The 26,052-nt window shown below is 41.8% G+C and overlaps 1 protein-coding gene across 2 annotated transcripts in view; it reads left to right on the top strand.

Annotated features, from left to right (window-relative positions):
* SAMD12 (sterile alpha motif domain containing 12) overlaps positions 1-24,388 on the top strand; it is a 177,083-nt gene extending 152,695 nt beyond the window's left edge. For both annotated transcript variants that reach the window (XM_027731175.2, XM_039381865.1), the window contains exon 5: positions 15,677-24,388. In XM_027731175.2, coding sequence (XP_027586976.1) covers positions 15,677-15,699 — 23 coding nt within the window. In that variant the 3' untranslated portion in view covers positions 15,700-24,388. The remainder of the gene's footprint in view (positions 1-15,676) is intronic.
* Positions 24,389-26,052: the final 1,664 nt, after the last annotated feature.

Raw genomic sequence — 26,052 nt, 5'->3', positions numbered from 1 at the left:
AATAGTTTCATTGCTTGTTTTTCCCCTCAGCTCTGTAGATGCAGCACAGCTCACAGTTCATTTTCTCATGTGTTAACTGAGGTTGGACAGGTCAGGCACTTGGACCTGTGGGTCCCTTCCAACACAACTGTGCTTTCAGTGAAAACCTTGCTCTTCTGCATTACTAATCGAATTTTGAGGTCCCATATACCTGCAGGTACTTCCCAAGTTTCTTGGTATTCCCACTGTAGCCAGCAGTAAGGATCTCCTGAGAGCAATCAGGTTTGTGGCTGGTGTCCAGAGGCAGGGGCCTGGCTCTGCACTGCGTAGACAGTCTGCAGACATAAAATAGGTAACAGCAGTAGGTGTCTAAAAATAGTTTGATTAATCTGGGCCACACTTTCATTTGCAAGACCTTTGCTGGTACAGCAGCCCAAAAATACCATGTGTGGTAGGTAGACTTTGGGTTGCATGTGTTATATAGTGTAAGTAGCTCATGTTGTGTGATGGGGAACAGATATTTCAAACAATTAACTGCTGTCACCTTCAGTGGTACTTCTGCCCTGGTCTTTGGTAGAAGACTCAGTGTGGTTTCAGATTTGATCCAGATCCTTACCACAGGTTTTAAAGACCATTTGGAGAGATCCAATTGTACTTTTGGCTGTGAGAAGCACGTAAGGTTGTGTCTTCACCTTGGCTTTAGTGGGGAAGGTTACCAAGCTTTCCAAAAACCTCTTAGAGGCTGCTACAAAGCTTTTGGAAACAGAATTTTGGAACGGGGCAAAAACATGGTCTCAAAACTGTTTTTCTCGTTAGATCATCTGAACTGGAGTTGTGTAAAGATATTAGCCACTCAATCATGAGCTAATATCCTAGACACTTGTCCTGCAGGCAGTCTGCTCTCTGGGAATAGGGGTCATCTTCTTTAAAGGTCGTTGCAAATGATATCTCAGCATGGTGGTATGGATGAGTTGCTGGATTTGCAGAATGTAGGTATTTAGTCATCATCACTTGTGGTTATTTTATATATATAGTCATGACTGGTAGATTTTGTGTGAGATACATATATACACACACATATATATATGTATGTTTCTCGTGACATTTTAGCTAGAGTTATTGTAGGCATGTTGCCTGTCTTGATTGCAGGCACTGAACCTGTCTATATTTTGCATTTATTGTGCGAAAGTGTTTCTAAAGCGTCGTGCATGCTTCCGAGCACCTCACGTTGTCACAGCAGAGATGATGGCTGTCTAGTGATAGACATGGGGAGCTCCTTTGTTCGTGGGCAGATGAATGTGCAATTGTACACTTGATTTGTGGAGCACGCCTGGATGAACTGCATCCCATAGAAGCAAGATAATCACTGTTCATTAAAATTTGTTTTAAGATATACACATACAGACTTTAATTTCTGTATGTTCTACTTTGACTTCAAATCAGTATCATTAATGAAACTGAGTAATTTGCTGTTAGCTGACAGTATGTTTTTCGAGTACCTAAATTTAAATATCAGGACTATAACTGCAGTGCGTATTTTTCCCATGTAGTTTCTTTACAAATGGCATATGCCTCATTTGTTTAATCCCTACTTCTCTGATTACAAAATAGCCAGGTTGCATAAAAACAACTAAATTATATATTTGCATACAATACTGCTGTGGCTCTGCAGAAGCCATTTTGGGCTGTTCAATGCTAACGATTTCTTTTATTAAAAGGGCTTGTTATTTCACTAGCAGTACTGCAGAGTTCTTCCAGTCTTTTGCCTGAAAACATTTTTTTCATCATTCTACTCCAATTCCTGCAAATTAAGTAAATAATATTTAGTAAAATAAGTAATAAAAGACAATAAACCAAAGTACTGCTACTGTAGTTCTTTCTGCCATTTAAACCTATGGGATTTTTGCAAATTGGATTTCAGAGTCTTTGGGTAGAAACCAGCCTTTATTTAAGTGTTTGAATAGCACAGTGGGACCCCAATTCATGGCTGGGCACTGACAAAGTAATGGTACTAAAAATAGTTTGCAGAGTTGGGCCCTCTAGTAGCAAAAGAAAAGTCAGAGAATGCATAATTTCAAGAAATGCTCTGGTTGTTGCCAGTGGGTCTGCTGTCCCTATTGTTATTTAAAACCAGAATTAGCTGTGCTTGTTATCTACAGCACAGTCTATCCATTCACAGCCTGCTGGCTTCATTCTTTATTACCTTTCTAAATCGAGTTAAACATCGATGTTCTTTGAGAGACCACAGTCAGCATTTGGGGAGACACAAGCTAGGACTCCACGTTATGAATACTTCAGTTGCAGAGATGACTGAAGAGACTCCTGCTGCTCCCCATGGCCATTCCTGCTGCTCCCTGCCAGGATCACTCTAGCTGTGTTGGAGCTCTGAAGCAGATCTGGGAAAGGAATTGGTTTAAAGCTTTGATCTGGCTTTTCTCATGGGCTTAATTCACAGGTCCATTGTACTGTGCAGAGTTGGCCCAGCAGCAGGACAGTGGAAGAGGGGAAGGAAAAATTGGAGAACCGTCTCCACCACTGTGTGATTCATCACACAGAATTGTGCTCCCAGTATTGTGTGCATGCTGGAAGCAGAGCCTTGGTCTTCAGCTCACAGGCAGAAGGGGAATCTCTCCATTGCTGAAGAGTGTAAAGAGAAAGCTGGTTTGGCAGTGAACAGAGCGACTCCCCTTAGGCATCCTGAAGGGACACTGAACGTGCATACTCCGCCAGCAGATACCCAAAATGCCGTGTGGAGTTTTCATAGGTAGGCATATTCCCAATTCCAGCATTGCATAAACTCTGCACTTTAGCATAAGAGGCTAGAACACAAATTAAAACTTGCTTTCCAGGGGAGAAGAGTAGAACTATTGGATCACTTTTTTTATATACCAGATTCACAAGTCTTACCAGGTTATTTACTGGTGAAATTCTTGAGACTGAACCAGAAGCAAAAGGTTTTTTTTAAAAGCTTTTTTTTTTTACTTTCTACATAAAGCCATTAGTATTTGCAAGATGAAAATCTGGGGTGGATTTGTAGCAGTGGATTTAGAAGTGCTCACTGGAGTGCTCAGGTCTGTGTAATAGCAATGAACAATATTCCTATGCAATGAAGAAACACCTTTCAGCTATATCAGAAGATGTAATTTCCTGAGATATTAGAATGAATTTCTCATCTAGAATCTGGGCCAAGAGGTTAGAGACAAAAGTTCATGTTGGTAGGGAGTGCCCAGTGATCACAGAGACATCTCCAGGATTCTCCATTAGGGCCACAGATACAGTAATCTTATAGGATTCTCTAACCAGAGAAAGCCAGAAAAAACAGGGAGGCCTGAGCTGCAGCAGCATGTTGTAGTTACGCCCTGATGAGGTGAGATCATTTCTCTTTGTAATCTCAGAATGGAAAGTAGAAGCTGAATGATAGTGTCATTAAGAAGTTGATATTTAACACATTTACAGCTCTTCCTGGTGCCCATATCCTTCGGGGCCAGTCCTGAAATCTGGGACTTTTCCAGAGAAAACCCCTTCATTATCAGGGCGAACCAAGTGGCTGTTCCTGAATGTCTCACACTGCTTTTCTGTCAGGGCTACTGTTCAGTTCTGCAGTCTCTGCCACATAGCTTCCTTTTTTTCCATTTAGGCATTTTATGTGTACAATGTTTAAATACTCCCTCTCCAGGAGCCTAGGGCGTGGATCCTCTTAGCTAACCTCTTAGTCAACCAGTGCCAGCATCCATTTCTTCATGATGCACCCAGCCTGGTGCAGCCTAAGCGGGGATGAGCACCAATACAAAATCCTTGAATGGTGGGTTGGAGGTGACAGTGAACAGATTAAAAATAGCTTAGTGAAAGATGTTCTGTCTGTTTTTGTTCTTGGGCAGTGTGTGATGGTGGCTGGGCTTATGAAACAAATCTGACACTTTGGCCACCTGAGCCAGGTAACAGTGAGGCAGCTGAAAGATGGAGTGTGAATGCTGGACATGCATTGCATGCTCCTCTTCAGTGACCGTGCGCCGAACTGCCCTGTGCTTACGGCGGGGTGAGGGCACACACGGACGGCTCCGGCAGAGCATCTGTTCTGCTGTAAATCCAGACACCCATTCCCTCACAGTAATGTGTTCACAGAGGCATGCCCTTAATTACCCTAAATAGACAAATGCACGATGCAGACTGAAGATTCCAGACATATGGACATGCCAGAAGTTTTGTGTCTCTTGTGGGTGAGGCTTTAAAAATGTCTTGAGGGGTTACCAAAACTTGTTGCTACTCCAGATCTGCTTTTGAATGATGTGTCAGCACTTGTTTAAGATAAATATTGAAAGACTTGTAGGAATCATCAGAGAAAATTTTCACAAGTAACTCGGAAATCAAAGTCTTGTTGACTTCTAATGAGACTTTGGTGTGCAAATCACTTAGGGGTTTTTGAAAATCTTGTCCATCTTCTTTCTAGACAAAATGCTCCAGTATCAGAATTCTTTCTTTCTTTTTTTTTTCTTTCTTTTCCTCTCTTTCTTTTTCTTTCTCTCTTTCTTTCTTTTTCTTTCTTTCTCTCTCTTTCTTTCTTTCCTTTTCTTTCTTTCTTTCCTTCTTTCTTTCTTTATTTCTTTCTTTCTCTCTCTCTCTCCCTTTCTTTCTTCCTTCCTTCCTTCTTTCCTTTTTCTTCCTTTCTTCCAGCAAAAATTTAATTGGGATCCTTACTTTTCAGGCACTGGAAGAGAAATACCATATCCCATTAGATATTTTTCCCTTATTTTTGAGGCACAGAAGTTTGTCTGCACATGAATTGTGATAACTCTTTGGCCTGAGATAAAATGGTAGAACTTTTCCGGTTACAAATTCTTACCAACTTAATTTACTACCATAGATAAAATATCAAGGGTGTTTAATAATAAACAAACCATTATTTTTTGTTTATTCAAATTTTACTTACCCATGTGAATTTCTTGACTGTTATGTCCATTTGTTCCTATATTGCAAGTGGAAATGAAAAGCAAATCAGTGGCAAATCGAAACAATTTGGCAGCATAGACACAATAAATTATCCAGCTACAAAATGATACCAATAGAGCTAAGTAAATAATTCCTCTACGAAACTTCATTACTTTGTGGATTGTTTGCAGGAAACATCTCATTATCTCAGTTATGTGTATGAATTTCTAAGAAGATTATTTGGTGTGTAATTTCCTTGTCAAATTCCAATATCCAAGGCCTCAAAGGAATTTAGGGCTCTTATCCCTTACCAGAATCTATATCATTCTTTATATCAGTAGAAATGTAAGCATTAAACATGCTAATCCTGAACATTGTGGTACCTACATTTCACATGCTAATTGGAAATTGTAACAACCAAATTAAGCATGAAGTTGCAATTCCTGTCACCTCTTGTTTGCCATTTAATTGCTGGATACCTACTCTGAGCTCATCATTCATCTTTCTTGGTAATCAGTGAAGAAAGCTGCCAAAGAATCGTTTATCCAATGTGACAAGTAAGTAGGTGGGTCACTCTTCTAAGGGCCCTGTCTTTCTCTACTGCTTGTTGAAGGAGCCTAGATAACAGTGTAGGCTGGTTGTCTGTCTGGGATGGGTGAAATGAGTTTGTCTTTGCAGCCACCACACAAACTTCAGAGCCAAGTGAGCTGATGCTCTGCACAGGGAGTTACTTCTCATAGCTCAGCACAGGCAGAGATGGACTCTCCCTTGCCACTTCTCTCTGTGATTTGCATTTATCTGGGGTTACAGTCTGCAATTATATGTGTGGAAGTACCCAGCTAGCTTTAATCAAGTTATCTGCAGAAGTTCAAGAATCGTCTGAGAATCATCTCAGAAATCCACACAAGCTTATTTATTTACATCTCTAACCTTAAAGATGAGCTTCTGGGTGGGAAGGAGCTAAGTTCTGTGTCTTTTTTTTATGCTGTTCTACTTTGTGCAGAACAATTACATATTTATTTAACTAGACAGCAAAGGGAAGTCTAGGAGTCTGTGATATGACAGATAAGGCCTTCACCTTAACCACTGAGTTGCTGCTCTGCTGCATATTTCACTTCCTTGCACCCATCAGTCCATACTGGTGTGTTCTGCAAGCAAAGAATCTGAATGATGAATGAAAGTCTTTTTCCTTGATATGACATTTAGCCCAAAGCTCCTCTCTTTAAAGTGACGTGATGCCCTTCTGTCTGACTTTTAAAGGTCAACTTCTACCTGGTATTGAATTATTTTCTGCCACTAAGTACATTGGTTCCATCCTTGACTTACACTGGGTATGCCCCTGCTACAGCACCTGAGAGCATGTCCCAGCCCTGGGTGCTGGATGCCCAGCCTGGCTGCTGCTGACTGCTCATGAGGTTGAGGATGGAGACTGCACCATCTTCCAGGCATGGGCTTCCTTTGGAAGGAAAACTGGTTTTACAGGCAGCCAGAGAGATGTGGAGCACTCCAGCAGGTTCTGTAAACTTCCCCACAGGACATGGTTGATATCACTTAGTTTTGACAAAGGGGAACATTACACAACATCTTGCTTGGGATGGCAGCAACCGTATACAGCATCATCTCCTCAGCACGTGGTGTGCTCTGTCACCATTTGTATACATTTCTGTGCAATCATATTTTCAGGAACATGTATGTGATGCAAAATGAGACAGAAGAATATGCAGGTGCTTTGGATAGCCTCCAAATTAAAATGAGAGGAAAGGGGCAAATCAAGTAAAGCACAATTTGCAACCCATCAGAGAGTTTCTGTGCCGAGCAGGAACTCCCCAAAACCCTGAATGACTGAATAGCTCATTCATTCTGAACACTGGCTAGATATTCTTTGTTTTGTACCTGTCATGTTTTCATTAATTACTTGTTTTCTTCGCTCTGTGGTCAATACAGCCCACTTAATTTCAGTACTTGGACTTCATGCCTGACTTAAGAACTTACTTGTTGCAATCTGCCCATCCTTCGTTTATCAAGCCCTTCTGACGAGGCAGCATTACTGGTATTTAGGGTCTCTGGTGAGTATACATCCAGATACAGTCTTAATAATCACCTAGGGGACTCTTCAAATGTCATAGCTTGTTTTGATCTCTGTAGTTCACTTTCCATCTGCCCAGAGAGAGTCATGAAGCCTGATGTGCAGAGTGGTGAGCCCTCTCTGCTGCCTCCCTTGTCACAGCATCAGTTGCAGGGTGGAAGAGGATCCCTGCCTCAGATGGGACCTGCCCTCACTGCAGCTCTCTCCCTGAGCTTGGTCCTGCAGCTGGGAGAATTATACCAGGGGCCTTTGATTTGATTTTATTTTTAAAACAGTAGTGGTGTACACACCATGCTAATTTTTCTGTAGACCTTTCTGTGGGTGCTTGGGAAGACTTGGTTGCAATCAGATTGATGACGATAAAATGGTGACTGGTTTTTTCCTGCACAACCCAGTGGCTGTGGAGGACCATGCTGGATTGTAACTTTGATGATCCAGAAATTTCTCCTTCAGACAACAGCCAGTAAGGGACAATTTCCAGATAAAATCAGACTTTCGGACAGATTTGGAGAAGGCATCATTGGAAGCATGTTGAAAAGTCTGCACAGATGAAAAAAACCACACTTTGCCATTTTTCTGGTCCTGCTTGTACCCCACTTGTAGCTCCAGCTTCCAGACCTAGAGTATGTATTCCAGAAGCCTCCTCAAACCCCCTTTCCTTCATAGGGTTTCACCTAACTCAGGTGCCCCATATGGCTCTGACAGCTTGAAGCTCTTGTTGGGGATACAGGAGCTGGACAAACAGCACCAGTGCAGCCTTGTAACTCTCTTTGTGCCTAACTGGGAACTGTAAAACAAGGCTGTGTCTTTTCACTGATGTATTTTGAAATTGAGGCCTTTTTTTTGTGTGAAATAGTTAGACACTGTGTCCATGAGAATAGCCATAATTATTTTCCAGATGGAGGCTGGACATTGTTCATTAGATGAAGTGGTGGGGCAAATGCTGAACTGCAAGAATAAAGCAAGTACCAAGTGCTACAGACAGAATGCCCTTTCTCTGCATTCTGTCTGTTTGTGCTCAGAACAGTGTAAGGGTCCTGGGGAAAACACAACAATAACATGATGTGATAGTACAGGTAAAGGGTACATATTGATTCATTCCTGCAAAAACATATTAAATAAAGTTGCTTGTTCAACAAATTAAGGGGTGAGAACTGGTTTTGTAGGCTTCATGGTGTGTATTTGCTTTGTTTTGTGGTAACTGTGTGTGTGTGCATATGTGCAGTCTTTTAGGTGGTTTTAGTAGGTATAATTTCCCTTTTCGCTTGGTTAATCAATTCACAGAATGGAAATTTTTGTTTCAGGAAACTCACAATGAATATCTCCCTAAAGGTGGATAGTTTGTTCCACCTATTAATCCTGCATAAGCTCTGCATAACCAGCAAGGGAGTTGTAGCTCCAGAGAGTTTCCAAACCCTTTTGTTCTAATACTTTGATTTTTCTAGTGAAGTCTTTGGTTTCATCTGAGTACGTTTCTTAACTTATTGCATATTTGACTGAGGATCCTAAAGCAAGTAATAGGATGATATAATGCACAGAACTAATTCCCAAATGCTGCTGCACATTTATGAATAGGGTTGGCTTGAAAGTACCCTGCAGAATCTGCAGAAGAAATACAAATACAAGTTCTGGGTGATGATCAGAGCAGCCACCAAACCACTGCGAGCCACTGGGGACTGTGTGGTTAAGTACCTTATGTGCATGCTGAAGATACCACTAAAGGCAGTGTCTTTTTTAAGTTCACTCAGTTTGTGCAGTTCCTGGTGCTTCATATTAAACCCCAGTCTCTGGAGACGAAAGCAATAGATATGCAAAGACTCACAATGGAGTGCAAATGGCTGTACAGAGCCACAGCGTGTGGAATGCCATTCATCTGTGACAACCTTTTTCACTTCCTGCAGAGCAGCCCACAAGGACTTGTGAGACCACGAACTGATTACAAGCAGTCAGTGAGAGACATGCATGATAAGGCATAAAATCAGCAATCTCATATGCATTTTCAGTTTCAGACAGCACCAGCTGAGACTATCAGACTCCTTAGCATTACATTCTTTAAAATCTTTCTGCTTGCTACAGTTTAAGTCTCTTGAGCAGGATGCTGCTGGACAGCCAGTTCACTGTTCACAGTGAAGGGTAAGTGTGCAGTAGATCAAGAGAATTCTTTGAAAGAACCTGTAAGCACTAAGGAAGCAGTTACACACACTTTTTCAAAATATTTTAACTGCTTGTTAGTTCAAGGAAGTCATTATCATCCGTTGAATGCAAAAGTGTTTTTCTATTTTCTTTGAATGCCTGCATCAGCAGGTGGGTGGTGGGATATATGAAGCGTCTTGGGTTGACATGAATTAACCACTTTGAAAGAAGAAAGAGTGTCTCCTAGGATTTTTCCTGATTTTTGAATCAAACTTCTTAACTCGGGAAATTTTCACATGGTGGTTAGGCACAGGCATAAAAAGGACATAATTTCTTGGGACAGATTTTTATTCTGAGGTTTCCAGATTGCACTGTAAAATCAAGTTCAGAAGGTGTAAAAGCCTTTTAAGACATTTTCTGGAACAAGGCTAGAGTGTGAGCTCAAGCCCTTTAGAGAGTTGTCCACCAAGAAGTCTAATTTTTGAAGGAAGGGGCGAGGAACTGAAATTTCTGCATCAATCATCTGTACATGGAATCAATGTGTCTTCATTTTGTTTAACTTAGTAAAGTTGCTGAGAGATTTGCTTTGGTAGGGAAGCTGGGGTTGTGCGTGACTTGTGAAGAGACTCTTGGCTAATATGACAATTTGAGGGCATTGAATAGCTTAGTGAAACACATTTTGGACAACAACATTTTCAACCCATCCTGTGTGAACCAACTGTGTTCCACAGAGCAGCTGTGATAACCTCTGACTAATTGGCTTTTCAGAAGGTTACCTGCTGAGAGCATCTGCCATGACATCCATTCTCCCAGAAATGTTTCATCTCAGAATTGCCTGATGCAGGCTGTAGAGCCCAGCATCATAGGCAGGAAGTAAGTTATCTCTTGAGTCAGAATACAGAGGAAAGGATTTGCCTGACCTTGTTGAATGTTCATCATCTGTCTTTAAGCTCTGAGCATCCTGGCTAAGAAGTCTTTTGAAGGCCATCCTGAAGCCTTCCCTGAGATGTGCCATTGATCCAGACAGTGAATCTGTGGGCGAACCAGGATTCCACATACCCACATCCTCAATGACTTATCATGGCTTTCCCGCAGTGCCAGGCAGTGCCAGGCCCAGGCAGGCTGTGCACAAGCTGAATGCCAGCTGCCACCTCAAAGCCCTTGTGTGGACCTGGGACCGCTCAGAGTGAGCAGGGTAGCAATACATAAATAACACTGAGGAGTTTATTGCATGTAAAGTCATTCTCTCTCCCCTAGATCTCATACAGGAATATTTATTCAGGAGCATATTTGTGGTGATGGTATCAACAGATATTAAAACTATATCCAGGAGGATTAAGAGTACCTGCTTGTGGGAGCAAGTTGTCCAGAAGAAGAAAAAGAAATCCTGAATTTATCCTTGCAGAAATAGCAGTTCATGTGTCGGCTGCTGTTTGTTTTAAAGACTCTGTATTTTCAGCTTTTATAATTATTTTGCATGGCTTCATTAATGAGTATGGAATGCTTGGGATTAGGATTACTGTGTTTGATGCTCTAGGCCTTGTGCTCATAGATCCACCTTTTCTGTCAAGCTACTCCAAAACCAAAATCTTGGTTTCCTGCTTGGCAGTCAAATTAAAAAATCAAAGTAAGAAGAGACTTCCTTCCTTTTCCCCTTGGTATTTTTCCACCGTATTGACAACTGCATTTGACAAACAACATTAAGTAAACTTCAAGACTGTATCAGCTACCTGTTCTTAATAATGAGGGGGAAATCAGGCAAGTCAGACCAAGACATGACTGGTTGGGAATCAAAACAAAATTGACAGTCTTATCAAAAACCATCCACAGCTCTGTATTCTCTCTCGGCTGCTGGGTGTTGCGTTCAGTCCACTGATTAATGTGTCGCTGCTTAACACACGGGCTGCTGGGCTGTGACACGTGCGGGGAGGCAGTTTACTGTCTCTGTGCAGCCCTGAGGCCTGACTTGGTGCCTGTACAGGACGGAGCTGCTCCGATGGGAGGAGGCGGCTGGAGCTGGATGGAGCAGGCTTCTCTGTGCTGGCTCCAGCTACACGCCTGCAATAGTTTGAGGTAACCTTGGATCTCTGGCATTGTTGACTCTGGTTATCAGCGACCTTGTTGGGTAATAAGGATGTGCAGCAATAACTGCATTTACCTTCAGGTTAAAAGAACTGGTGCTATTCTCCACCCAGAACAGTAATGGGGAGGTTTAGTGATAGAGTGAAACCAAACGTTGGTACAGTTTCAGTCTCATCTGACCTGGGGTGAATGGTTCATGGCCTTGACAAGGCTGCCCCATGGCAGCACTTCCCAGCTGCTGCTAATCACCATGGTGACTGATTGGGATCAGTTCCCCAAGCAGGTATTTTGCTTTTACAGTAACTTCCATAAGCCTGAGAGAGACACCTCATGCTCTCATACCTCAGTGGTAATAATTCAATGCACAATAAAGAAAAGGATAAATCTACAAATGGGCTGCCAGGCATTTTCTTTTATCAGTGTACAAAATTCTTCAAAGGTAGCAGTATCTACCGGTTGGGGGCCCCACAGCTGGACAAAGACATGACCTGGAGTATTGTGTCCATCTCTGGAGTCCCCAGTACAAGAAAGACCTGGACCTGTTGGAATGAGTCCAAAGGAGGGCCATTAAGTTGGCTGAAACAGGGCTGAAACACCTGTCCTGTGAAGCCAAGCTGTTCAATCTGGAAAAGAGAAGGCTCCAGGAAGACCTTATAACACCTTCCAATACCTCAAAGGGGGCCTACAGTGATGCTGGAGAGGGACTTTTCACAGGGTCATGTAGTGACAGGACAAAGGGGAATGGCCTTAAGCTGTAAAGGGCAGGTTTAGGTCACATATTAGGAAGAAGTTCTATACTGTAAGGGTGCTGAGACACTGGAACAGATTGCCCAAAGTTATGGCTGCCACATCCCTGGAAGTGTTCAAGGCCTGGCTGGATGGCACTCTGAGTAACCTGGTCTAGTGGAATATTCCAATTCCCTGCCCACAGAAGGGGGTTTGAAACTAAATGACCTTTAAGGTCCCTTCCAACCCCAACCCCTTGATGATTCTGTGAACACTAATTAGGAAATAGCAAGATGCAGCAAGTCTGCAATAATGTACAGCATATTATAATGTCTTAAGTGACATGAGACACATGAAATGAGATACCTGTGGCCTTTCTAACACAGGAAAAATACTACTAAATGTAGCTGTGAATGCAGTTTTTCACAGACTCCAAGGAATAGTTGGTAGATGGATGTTTGGAAGTAGGCATTTTTCATTATAATCCCATGTTTGAAATATGCTGACTTTAGAAATATATTATAAAATTAGTTTCAGGAGAATAAACCTAGCAGAGATAATAGATGCTTGTTTCCTTTACGGAATCCCTCAATTATGAAAATGTGACAAATAGGTAATACCTCTAGGTTGACTTGAATTAACATATGTTTAAAATGAATGTAAAATATGTCCCTTTCTCAGTTAGACAAAAATCACACAGTACAGGTACTCAAACACTAAAATACATCTCTGGCTTTGAAATTATTGCTGTCTTTCTACAGCAGTTTCTTGAAAATGTCATGTGAGATTAGATTTGTACTCCGTTGTGCTGGTAAGCGTACAAACCCCCTGCAAAGGGCAGTCTTTGTTCCAAGAGCTCAGGCAAGGTTTTCAAAGACAACTGCTCATTTGTGATACCTTTTATAAAGATCTTACTTTCAGAAAGAACTGAATATGTACTGTTAGAAGACCAGAGTCCTCAGAGGAGTCTCCAGCTGGGCACCCAAAATTATATAGGTAATGAGGAAGAATAAGTGCTTCTAAAATGCTGTCCTCAAAAGACAAAGTGAGAAGAGTAGAAACAAGATAGATGACCACTAAATCCTCAGTTTGCTTTCCCTAAATAAAGAGCCTGACAGAATTGCTACTATTCCCTTGCTCAGTGTTGCCAGTTGTATCCAGACACCTCTGCTACGTGTCCTGCATCGCTCAAAGTGGTTGTGTTCCCTCTGCAGTGTGGACAGAGCTCAAGTTGGGATCATCCCATTTCTCCTCATTCACGAGTTTCTATCTGAAGGGCCAGCTGACTCATTTCAAACTTAAGTACAAGTACAAGCTGATGGCTGAGACAATGTGGATGATTGGAGAATTTCAGCGTGAGTGCAATCCTGAGGCCTGACCTGATATAATGAGCCAGTTCACCCATTTTATTTTAGTCTTGCAACTCTGTGGCTAGGCAAGGTATTTTCCATTGCTTGGGAAAGCTTTTCAAATTTTCCCTTCTTTGCAGCAGATAAGCTCAAAAAAAGTCCTGTTTCTCCTTTGTGAGACGGATCTCTGTTGATGCTACACAGATAGGAGACATCCTGTAGTTCACCTGGAATCAAACAAATTTGAGATGAGGTACCAGTTTGCTTCTCTCCAAGTTTAAAACCTCCCCACAGATTTTCCCTTTACCTTCAAACCTGCTTAATGTCACCATTGCTTTCTTTTCTGTCGTGAAGGACACAGTCAGTTATCTGTCTAGACTAGCTGAAGGCTCAAAACCTTTGCTTTATTCCGTGGAATTAAACGGTTGCTTGGTCCCAAATGTGAGTCTTTCTCAGATACCTACTGACATGGGTATCTCATGTGGAAGGTGGCAGTAGAGAACCTGGAGGTTAAAAGCAAAGCAGCTATAAAAACAGAAATGAAGAATAGCACTGTAATCAGGTAAATATGCCCACATAAGGAGGGAAATAACTCAGCAGACTGGTTGTTATTGCTCCTCTATTTCATAGGGGATATTTACACTGAGGGGTCAAGTGTTCATGGCAGGGTGTGGGTGGGTTTTTTTAGTCTTATGCAACACCTACTGATTTATCATCCCATCCTTTGCCTGCTTGATCAGACCTTCATGTCCATTGCTACAAGAGTTTGGGGCTGGGAGAAGCAAATATGGGCAAAGTGACAGCTTGGCAGAGCCAGTCAGCCCACACTGCACAGAGAAGAGCCCACCAGGCATGATTTTGAAGGAGTGAGAAGCAGAAATCCACTGCCAGCCTGAGTTTCAGCTGATGTGAATGCTGCCTTGGCAGCATCAGTATCCCATTAGCTTCACAATTTGGAATCTGTCCCAAAAACCAGCTCTTCCCACACATACAGACACATACTTTCAAGAAAAAAAGCAGGATATCGCTGGAAAGGTTGCAAAACCCACCCTGGTGAGTCCCATCCCAGCGCTGCCCTGGGCAAAGATGGGGTCCATGAAACTGGTGATGGGCGAGGGCTGTGTAAGAAACAAAGCTGCGTCCCAGAACATTTTAGTGGTGGACTTGGCAGTGCTGGGTTAAGGGTTGGACTTGATAATTGTGAAGGTCTTTTCCAACATAAATGATTCCATGATTCTATGAAATAGCATGGTGAACTTGTCTCTGCATGGCTCCTTGGCCCCAGAGGCCTGAGCCTGTGATGGGTTTACATGCATTTACGTGCTACGGAGTGAATAAACAACTGAATGTGCTTCAGCCTGAGCAGTCCTGCATGGGCACTTGTCTCCTGTTCAGAGAGGCAGAAGGGGGAGCACAAATCCCCATCAGAAAAAAATGTACAATCATAAAAATATTTAGGTTGGGAGAGGCTTCAGGAGATGGTTTCAGTCAACTGTCCTCAGAGCAGGGCCACGTTAGGTTGTGTAGGGCCTCATCTGGTTGAGTTGCAAATATCTCCATAGGTGGAGGTCCCACAGCCTAGTCAGGTAACTTGTTCTAAAATTTAACCACTCTTACGAGGAAGATTTTTTTCCTTGCATCTGACTGGAATCTCTCTTGTTGCATCTTATGTCCATTGCCTCTTGTCCTTTTGCTGTACTCCTCAAAGAAAAGTTTGGGTGAAGAGGAGGAGAAATTACAAGTAACCTCCACATTCTCTTCCTTTATGATGTGATCATGTTACACCTTTGCAAGGGCTTTCAGCACAGAATAGCAGCCACCAACATTGAATGTACTGAACTGCTTTTAGCAGAGAAAAAAGAAACTCTATGCAACCCCCCTCATTATCTTATGGGTTCTGAAGGGAGGAAGGATGTGGGTGAGCTGTTTTCACATCTTGTACATACCAATGGCCAATTCTCACCATCCTGGCCAGCAGAAATAGTCAGGGAATATTAAATCCTACTTGGGCATTAGGCAGAGCCTTTCCACCATTTGGCTATCAAGCCTTCAGTAGTTAATGCAAATCCAACCAAACAGAAGAGCCTGCTCTCTGGGACTCGGACTACAGGAAGAGTAAGCAGTGCTTTCACATGAGGCAATAAAATTCAAGTAGGATTTGTTAAATCATGCAAATGTTGCTAGTGTGCACTTTATATTTATCTAAAAAATTGATTAAGCACTGAGTTTTTTGTTTGGTGAGTAAAGTTGATTAAAAAAAAGTACTAGGGTCACAATATATATTCTAGGAGTACATTTACTAAGCTCAAACCTGACTTTTTTAATTTTTGGTGAAATACATGATAATGTTCTATACTCACTATCTGGTTTTGAATTCCTCTTTTGTTTCTTACAGCCCCAGCAGAGAGCTCTCCATAAACATTTCCAGCCTCTAAAGCTGCTGTCCTGCCACTTGATATGAAAGTGAACTTTCCTTCATGAAAAAACCACGATAAATGGCGCTGCCAGAAAATGACCATGGAGGATTGAAGACAAACTTGAAGTAAAATCAGCAGACTCAGATGATGCATTCTGGGAAGACCTGGTTTGCTGTGGAGTAAAAACGTGGTGCAAAATATCCAGTGCTAATTTGTTGAAAGTGGTCATTTACAGACCTTTAGCTGGAAAATTTCTTCCGGTTTTCATCACTGTGCATAACTTTTGAGTTCCCTTTAGGGGACTGTCTATGCCCTTCACTAGAAGTCCTGTTTTAGCATGGCAACTACTGGATTCTTTTATTATGTATGCAGATGGCATGATGTTTTAGGAAAAACTTACAGCAATTCTCCAATCTCAGTGGATATGTTCACAATATTACACCCTGATAGGAATGTAAACGTCTTGTATGTGTTAGTTTTGCAGTCTAATGGTATTCTGTTAAACAATATCAGCACTTCATATGTGCTTTCCTCACAGAACTAGCACAGTCCATATATATATATATATATATAATGGTCTTTTTTTAAAATACTGAGGATATGTTTCAGTATTTGTGCTGAGACTGCATCCAAACTGAAGCCCACTACTATCATCCCTTCACCAATTCACATTAGATTGTGTAGATAGATTTGCACGTGGCAGAGATGTGACTTCTTTTATCAAGACTTAGAGAACAGCTGTCACAGAGGTAGCCAAGAACAGGGTAGGTTGAATGAGCTGTAGGACACTGTGTCTGCTCTCCCTCTAATCCACCACATATCAAAGGTTCTCATTTCTAGTGTGCCAATGTGTTTTCTTACTCAGAGAGAGAGAGGCAAGGGAGAGAGCCTTTCTCAGAAATGTGTGTGACCCTGGGTTTGGTCTACAGTAAAGCCAGAATAAACTGGAAGAATTCAGGTTCTTTATGCTGGCCACCATTTATGTTTTGGGCAGGGCTGGGGAATCATAGTCCAAACCAAACTCTCTGAAAAAGGTAAAGTGTAAGATTATACTTCTGAGGAGCAAGACACTCCCTTTGGAGAGGGCAGACTTCTTCATTAACGTTTTCCACTTTCTATCCAAAACAGTATTTTGGTAGGAACTGGGAATAAGCAAATGGTTCCAATAAGCCTTTCAATATACTGTAGCAGGCTCAAGACTGTTACATTCTATCTGAACATTGTTTTCTGTTCAGTCTCTGAATGGCTGGCCTCATCACTGGTTGTATCACAGCTGGCTGTGGTACTGTTTCTTCAATGGGGACTCAGTTGAATTAATGTCTGTCCCTCACATCAGGACCTTCGTGACATACTCTTTATAATGAACTGATGTCATCAACATACTGAGGGGGCTTATCTATTTGTTCCTTCTTTCTTTGAAATCAAAAGTAGCTTTATTTAAAGACTGTCACTCTCTCCAGCCTGATAGGCAGGTACTATACAGTTGCTGTTAACATTTATTCCAAATTGGGTGAGACACAATACTGGTGTGAAGATGCAGTGATGGAGAGAGTGTGCAGCTAGAGTAAATCAAAGGCAACTTTCTGGAGGAAGCTCCTGTGTTAAAATTCTTAAAAACTGTTGTGCAGTTCATTGCTAGAGAATGGAAGGTCAACCACTGAGGGTGCCTGTACAACAAACAGATAATTATCTTCAGGGTTTAATTTTTTTCAGATGGTTACGGGCTTAGGTTTCAGCTCTCCACCCATCTCAGATTCAGCATGTTGGATACTTCTACAGTATTCAGTCCAAAAAAAAATTATTTTTACTGATGACCAGGATTTTCAGAAGTCAATAGTGATTTCTAATGGTTTGGGTCTTTCCAGATAGAGCTCCCAAGAATTAAAAAGCAGTAAACTTCTACATTCTCTTTCTGAAAATCCTAGTCCCCAATTTTAAATTAATTGGTGTAAAAATTCTCCTTAACACATGAGAATCTTTGCCAACAGCGACATTTGCACTTTTTAGAACTTTTCATTTGGTTGCAGGTTGGAATCTGATACCAATAGAGCCTGTCTTGCACATGGCACAGGTCCACTGTAAGCTTCAGCGAATTTTACAGCTCTTTCTGCTACAGGTTTTAAAAATGCACTCTGGCAACTGACATCAATTTCATGTTGGTACAGCAATTAAAAAATAAAACACTTTGATTGATATGTTATATTAAAAGGAGAATGCTTTACTTCCACAGTAGGAATTCTCTTATTTTACTACCCAGTGAAAAAATCCAGAATAATTAGAATGATAAAAGAAGAGTTTATCAGAGAGTGTTATCTTAAAAGGGCGTATGAGAAGAAGTTGCGTTAGGCAGAGAGCCACTAGAAGCTTTTTTTGTATCAATGTTAGTTTTGAACATCTTCCAGTATATGGGCATGAATTTAGATGTGTGCACTTCTCCTGTTAAAACAGTTTGTTTTAAAAGCTTCCCAGGATTTTAGCTATGGTGACCTAGAAAAGCAGTGTTATAGGCCCTGAGAAATGTGAAAATCAAGTCCAGATCCTTGAGTAGCCAGACTCGGTGAGAAGTCTGCTGTAGGTGCCTATCGGACAAATCTTTTTTGAAGCTGGTGTAGGTCTCCATCCTGCAGCCAGCCTATGCATGTGGATAACTGCAAGCATAGTTCCCCCGAGCCCCGTGACACTTCTCACGTGTGTAACTGTCTGCCAGAGCCATAAGGAAATAACTGTACTTTTTGGCTTGTATTTAAGTATTCATTGTGTTTGGATTTTTTTCATCACTGTTATTCTCCCAAAGTAGGCCATGCTTCCTCAGGGATATTTATGGAATTGTTCTACATCTCCTGAACAACTATCTGGATCCCAGCGTATTCTTCTGAAAACTTTTTAATATAAATAAACACGTGGGAGAGATTTTTGTTGTTATGAATGGGGGCAGGTACTGTGTTCTCGGAAAAGCTATTGAGTGCAGACAATCAAGTCTATTGCATTTTTTATGCTGAACACCTTATTAATAGCAGACATATCCGCTTTTGCCTGGGTCATAGGAACAGTTCAGGGGAAAGAATGCTTTATCTCCAGTCAATAAATCATTTATGTCGAGAGTGCCAAAGACCAAGTCAACATGAAAGGGAGCAAATAAGTTATTCCGACAAAGGAAGTCAATTTAAATATGTTCAGAGCCATTAGTTCGGTGCGAAAGAGTGGGAGACTAATGCTATTTTCATCAAGCAGCCATTATCAGCCCTGTGGAGATAGATAAATTCACAAAGGCCAATGCTGCTGTTACATTGATCACTAGTTATTATCTCTGAGACAAGGCAGTGCTGCCATCAGGACACTGTTCCCCTGTGCAGACCTGCAGCCTCCTCCTCTCCCTGACGCCACACTTGCCTGGTTTTTTTTGTGTCCAGAAAAGTTGCAGCATCAGACCCCGCTATGAATCCCTGACAGAAGTGCAGCCTTTCCAAGTGCTTCACCATGAGAAGTCCTCCACCAGAAACCTGAAGGAATTGCTCACTCCAGAAAGCACGCTGCAGCTGAAGGCATCCTTTGCACTGTTTTGTTCCTTGGATTTTTTATCTGTGTGGCTTTCTGTGCCTGAACACCCACTGTTTATTCTGTTAAGGGAAATGCAGCCTTCAAGGAGGGGAGTTTGAAAAAGCTCCACAAGCTCTTTGATTTTGCTTGCCCAGATGTGTGATAATGCTCAACCAGTAAGTTCATCCCTCCCTGTCTGTTCTTTAAGGGTAAGTGTTGTCGCTTGGCAACAGATGTAACATTATTGAGGAAATGAAACCATTAAAAGTTATACAATTCTGTTTTGGTTTTGCCCTTAACTTTCAGAAGACTCCAGGCCAGGCCCCAGTGGACTCACATTGGTGCTACTCCATCAGTGTCTCCACAGATGTGTCTATCAGTGCCAGCCATGGATCCAGGACTGGGGTGGATTTTTTTGTCATCGCCAAAATGAACCTCCCTCCATCAGCCACAAAGCCACAAAACCTGTGTTATTCAAAGTAAAGCAAAGTAAAACCCTGAATCTTTCACGTTGGTCCCCTTTAACAGTTGCCGTCTCTGCCATCAGAGTCTCCTTGAACAGCCCCACTGCAGGGCTGTGCTGCAATTGACCCTGGTATATATAGGCTGTGGTCAATAAGATTTTAATTTAAAAAGAGAAAGTCCTTTGGTATAATTAAAATTGATGGGTGAGGGGAAATTATTACCAGCATTACCTGCAACCTCCTATACTAAAATTCAGGAAAGTAATCTGGAGTGCATAAAAAGCCACCAACATAATGTATGGGTGATTAGGCAGGCTCATGAGGATAAATCAGCAAGGAAGAAAAGTAGATGTTTAATGAAGGAAGCAAAAAAAAGTATGGGAAGTCAGTGGCAAATAGGTTAGGGTTGGTTAGACCAAAGGCTTTACACATATACTAATAAATACCATCATAGCAAAGCTAAGTCTGATGTTAGACAGGCCCAGCACAGTGATTGTTCACAGTACATTGAAAACCCAACAAATAGTCGTGTTTTGTATTTGAAAGCAGTAGAAGGAGGGAGTCAAATTACCCATTAAAATGTAATTCCTCCTATTCCATCAGTAATTACGGGTAATATTAAGCAGCAACTATCCAAACATAATTTTAAATTTGTAGAATCATTAGCTGAATCCAAAAGTGAAGGAAAACTTGACTAGGACTCTTCAGAACCAGAAAGCATAAAAGAAACTTCAAATGACACCAAAACCACAATAATTCAAAAAGAATGAGAGGTTTGATCCAGAAAACTATAGGCTCATTAGCTTCCTATCAGTCTTAGGCAAAGTCACGGAAAAGTTGATATAGCATTATCATTAAAGCAATTAAAACTTGATAAAACCCCCTCCAAATTGAGAAACATGGGGAGTATATCTGGAATGATACAGTGGCTGCAAAGGTGCAGTAAGTAATCCATTCAACATCAGCCCCAGAGATGTTCTTGCCAGCTGGGATATAGGACCTGGCAATAGTGATGCTATTCCAGTTCATTTGGTTACTGTCAGTCTTTCAAAAAGGGTATTGACAACTTGGAAAGATTATTTTCAATAGCTCCCAGTGTCATTCAAGGGCAGGAAAACAGGTCTTATTATAGTGTCAGACTAATGAAGCTCAAGCTATTAATTTATCAGAGGCAATTTGAAGAGGTGACTTGATCTCTGTCTGCAATCACAGTCTTCTACCTGGGCAGGGAAGTGCTGTCTGAGGACAGGTACCTCTTCTGTTTAGAAGAAAAGGGAATGATGTGCTCTACTGGTTGGAAACTGATTTCAGGCTAGAAATTAAGTGCAGATACTCAACAGGGAGGATAATTACTCGTGGAGACAACTTAGTTATCTGGCATGTTCTCCATCCCATAAAGTCTTTAAATGTATGCAAAGTATTTTTCTAAGTCAATAAGCTCTACCTCAAACTGAAATCCAGGCTCGGTGCGGCAATTACTGGATGAAGTCATTAGGCATATGTTATGCAAGGATTAGACTAGATCATCAGATGTAATTTATGAATTAAAAATACCTTGAAGTTTCCAATATTACAAGAAGGCAGGGCAACCTATATCAGGTTTTTGGGGTTTTTTTCAGAAAATGGTCTTAATTTAAACAGCTTTTATGAAGAGCTGTGCTTGCTAACATTTGGTACGAGCATGAGTAGGTCTCCTCACAGTTTTAAGGTTCTGCTGCACATAATTAAAGGAAAAGAACTGGACAAGAAAGGACAACAGAATCCTTGGACACACTGAGAAAGTCTGTTGCCTTTCATTAATAGCAGCCTGGGATAAAATGCTGCATGCAAATGATGGGGCCATGTGGATGTGTAGTCTGAGCAAGCAATAACATCTGTGGGTTTGCCTCTTAAGGAGGTAGGATCTTGCTGGCAAGAAACAGATTTTCCTGCCTTCAACAACTGGCAGAGAAGCTGCAGTGCTGATCGAGAGGGCGATTGTATCTCTGTGCAGCTGAGCATGGTACACAAGTTCCTTGCTTCAAACACAGCAAACTGTTCTGCTCTCATGACGAGTCCCATTGGAGCTGGTTAATAAAGCCCTGGAAGTGAAATGACATCAGTGGGATTACCCAGAGTAATGACAGCTGCTCCCAACAGTGGGTTTTTGCAAGATTGGGCCCCATTACCATCAACTGATTTGAATGTTGTACTTTAGAAATAAGCACTGAACTACTCAGTGTCTGATGCCGGTTTCACAAAACCGCTGTCAATAGGTGCAAATGTGAAACTCTGGAGCATCTTCCAAGTTCTTTACCAATCAGTGGGGAACAGCACAAACAGGGATGTGCAGTATGAAGAGTAAACAGTTCACACAAACAGGAGAAACTATAAAAGCAATACTTACTGCAGATTGGTATTGAATCAACATCAAGAAGCTAAAACAAGAATGAGCTAGCTACAGCCATAGCTAAGAAGGTAAAGATCTTTGGGGATTCTTGCTCTAATCCAGTGTGAAATCCTAAGAAAATGAGTTTGGGCTAGATTTATTGTTTAAAGAACATCAGTACATGCTTGCTGCCTGTCAAATAAATTCTGAAGAGTCACTGGCGTCGGTGTGTGATGGCTTATGAGTGTCCTCACACTGCTGAGACACTGTGCGGCTCTGGAGGGGAGCGTTCCGTAACCGGCATGGCTGGGATACGGCTGGACAGGGAAGAAGCTGAACTTGCACATGAGTGGAATTGCCAGCATTATTATAACACAACCAGGCTTAGTCTGAGAATGAGATGGAAATCTCCTTTCTGATACTAATTCCAAATATATCTAAATAGTTTTTCAGAAGAAAAAATCCTCTGTAGCTTCTGTTACATCTCTAATCACATTCTTTCTGTTAAGTAACTTGCCTTGAATTTATCTATTTAAATATCATAAGTCACTAAATTAAATAGCAAAACACGGGGTTTTCTTTTTAAAGCAGGGAGATTGGTATTGCAGCAAAACAGCTTGTAAGCAATTAGAAGCTGTGCAGGGGAGGAAAAAACCCAACAATTTGTCCCATCAGATGCTTAGGGGACTTGACTGGTTGATTGACTTTATTTCAATATTGAGAGCAAGGTTTTACATCTAGAGAGAGGTTTTCCTTACTGAACCAGACTTTGGTAAAGTAATGTTGGAAGTCCTCTTAGCACTTCTGCATCCCTTGTGTTCAAGAGGCTCCTTCTCTGTGCTTCTTTTGAGAAAGGTAGAAAAGAGATTAAGTGACAGTAGAGAAAACACAGAGGGACAGGAGCTTCCAGCCTGTGCAAAGCACCTCAGCATGAGACCCAGTCTCAGCCTTCTGCCCTGACTCCAACACTGCTGATGGAGGGGAGGAATGGGGCCATGCTGGGCTAACCTGCAAGTGCAGCCTGGTGTCCTTTTCCACGCTACTCTCTTGCAGCCATTGCAGGAGACATTCCCTGGCAGAACTGGACAATGCTCTGGCAATGGGAATGACCAGCATTTCCACAGAGGCTGCATGCTCTGACGAGAAGACTCTGAGCTGCTTGTCAAGGCTAAAGAGGCATATTTTTAAATTTCTCAGAGTTATTGCAGAATCTGAAAGTATCAGGGCCATGCTTTGGGATGTGCTGGGCTTTGTTTTCAGCTTTGCAGCTATCTGGACCTACCCCACAATTATTATTTCTTTTTCACAAGTGGGAGTAAGATGTGAGGAGTGCCTGCCTGGCTCTGTGCATCGTAAACCAGCAAATGGGGCTCTAAATTTGGGGTACTCTGTTTTGGAGAGTTGAATTTAAGGTGGTTTGAACGTGACCTTGAGGAAAGCAGGTAACTGACAGCTGGAATTGCGGCCACACCTGAGTTGTCTCCAAAGGTTGCCCTCAAATGAGCAGCCCATGGACAGAATCAGATGCCAGGCTGTGCTGGTGCATCAGCATCGGCCACTGATGATGGACATGAGCTGCAGGGAGCAAGTGATGCTGGGATCAAGGTCCTGGGAAACCTGATCCAGGACAGCTGGATGCAGAAGGCTTACTGCAAGCCCATGGTTATGCTGTCTGGTCAAAACAGTCTCCTGAAGCCAGCAAGTTGTGTCTGGTGCTGCTGCCTTTGGAGTCAGTTCTGGTTTACTTTCACTAAAGAAATATTCTAAGCCAGTGAACTCCTTTTAATGTTAACTTGGTTGATAATCTAGGAAGATGCCAGCACTCTAATGCTTAAGAAGTGACACACTGTTACTCCCAATACATCTATGGCTGAACTTTTTAATGATGGAGCCAAATGAGGTGGCATGAAACAAAAGTGTGCCTTTTTGTTCGATGTACTCTGCATTTCCCTAGGCATCCAAGGTGTTCACCTGCACAGCAGTGCTTTTTTCGAAAACAGGAATTATCATGCAGTCTAATTTTTAGTATATGAAGTGGCCATCACTGTTAATTCCACCTTACAGTTTTTATATTTAGTCTTTAATTCCTTCTGTTTTCAACAATCAACGAAAAATAGAACCCGGGTGGGAGGGAGGAATTCTTTTAAACAATAAAATTAAAATCAATATCAAAGTTTTTGGTATCTTTGGGCAGAATCTCTGGAAGCTTTGGGTATCTGCTTTATCATTTTGTATATTTGACAATTTTGTACTCTGCATTGTTTGACTTCATTTGTGCATGGCGATGTATTAAAACATGGAATTTTTATTATACAGTAAAAGCACTTTGTTTGATTTAAACAAGGTCAGGGATTGGTCCAGTTCATGAACAGGAGGGGGAAAAAAACAGAGGGTTTTGCCAGCAACAACTCTCACCTGACAGTCCAACCAGTCTCATTCGGGCAGTTTCCAGCACCTGAAGGTGGGCAGAGCTTTTTGCCCACCTTCAAGTCTCCTTCCCCAGCTGCAGTTCTTGGGTCTATGCAGTGGTTTGTAGTATGGGGTGCAGGTGCTACCTAAATGCAGCACAAGACAGATATTACAGAAGTTGTTAACCAAGCAAAGGGCTCTGCTCTGCTGGGCATGGGTTGGGTGTACATCCAGACCAGTTCTACTGATCTTGCCTGATTTACCCTGCATTTAGTAATGGCAAGCAGACATTGCACAGGGTGAGGAAGAACCCTTCACTGCCTTTATTTCGTGACACTCAGGGAGTGCCCTTGTCAACAGTGAAGCATCCTCTAAGGGGACCAAACTGCCAAAGGAGCAGGTACTAGACTGTTTATGGTGCAAGGCATTTCACTTCCATCCCACCTGCCCCCATTTATTCTTAGCATTTGTGGCATGTGAGTGATTTAAAAGTCAGTGGATTAGGTAGTTTTTGGAAAAATGCTGAAGTGCTGCAATTCCAGCATGATATTATGCTCTCCATATATGTGGGTTTTTTCTTTTCAGACATAATTCTGAATGCTCTTGCATTTGTAAGGCAGAGACTGGTGACATGTTTTGGTCAAACACAAAATACTGGACTTAATACAAAATAACAGAACAAAATTATATAGTGTGAGCTATAACTGACAAAGTCAAGATAAATTGTCATCTTAAAAAATCATAAATCATGTTTTTTATTGTGATGGGGCTGCAATTTACTGAATTCTGTTTATATCTTTAAAAAGCTTTCTACTTCATAAACTTTGTCGGCGAGAAGAATATGTTAGCAGGGAAAACTCTGGTTTTGATCAGACCTGTGCACGTTACCTCTCAGGCTGAAGAAAATTAGAACCATCATACAAGAAAAGAAAAAGTTGCTATGTCACATACCCTTTTCACCATCAGGGTCTCCGTAGGGGTTACAGTGGCACCATACTATTATTACACCTCTGTGTGCTGCACACTAAGATTATTTCCATTATAAACAATATGCCACCTTAATCAGATGCAATATTCCTCCCTGGAGACAGAGAAAATAGTTACTGAAGCTGTGGAGGAGTTTCCATGTGTGCTTGTATGGGGTTTGCATTACAGATCTCAGTGAATAAAGTGCAACCCTAGAAACACAAGTGATGTTCACAGTCCCACCGTTGATCTGGTGTATGTGAAAGAACAAGTTCCCTCACATTGTCTCTTCATGTCCCACCTCCTTATCTGTAAAACTGGAACTACATTTACCTGTCACTGTTAAACCTTGAAACTCAACAGAGGAACTGTAAGTCTTCTGAGAAGATTGTGTTTCAAGTCGGATTGATTTGAACAGACCAGACCCTTTGGTGCAAAAGAGACACCTTATTTGGGAGACAAGAAGATGCCATCCACAGATCATGCTTATCTGACATTCCTCTCTCACTGCACCCAGGCACTGATCTGTCAGAGTCTCAGTGCCCGGTGTGACACTTTCACGGGTGAGGTATCGTATCATCCCAGTGTTGGTTTGTCTGAGGTCTCTTCC

Source organism: Pipra filicauda, unplaced genomic scaffold (genome assembly GCF_003945595.2).
Source record: "Pipra filicauda isolate LSUMZ 115617 unplaced genomic scaffold, ASM394559v2 scaffold243_size1161148_pilon, whole genome shotgun sequence".
Taxonomy (NCBI): domain Eukaryota; kingdom Metazoa; phylum Chordata; class Aves; order Passeriformes; family Pipridae; genus Pipra; species Pipra filicauda.
Note: the sequence above shows the minus strand (reverse complement) of the source record. Positions and strands in the feature narration are given on the sequence as shown.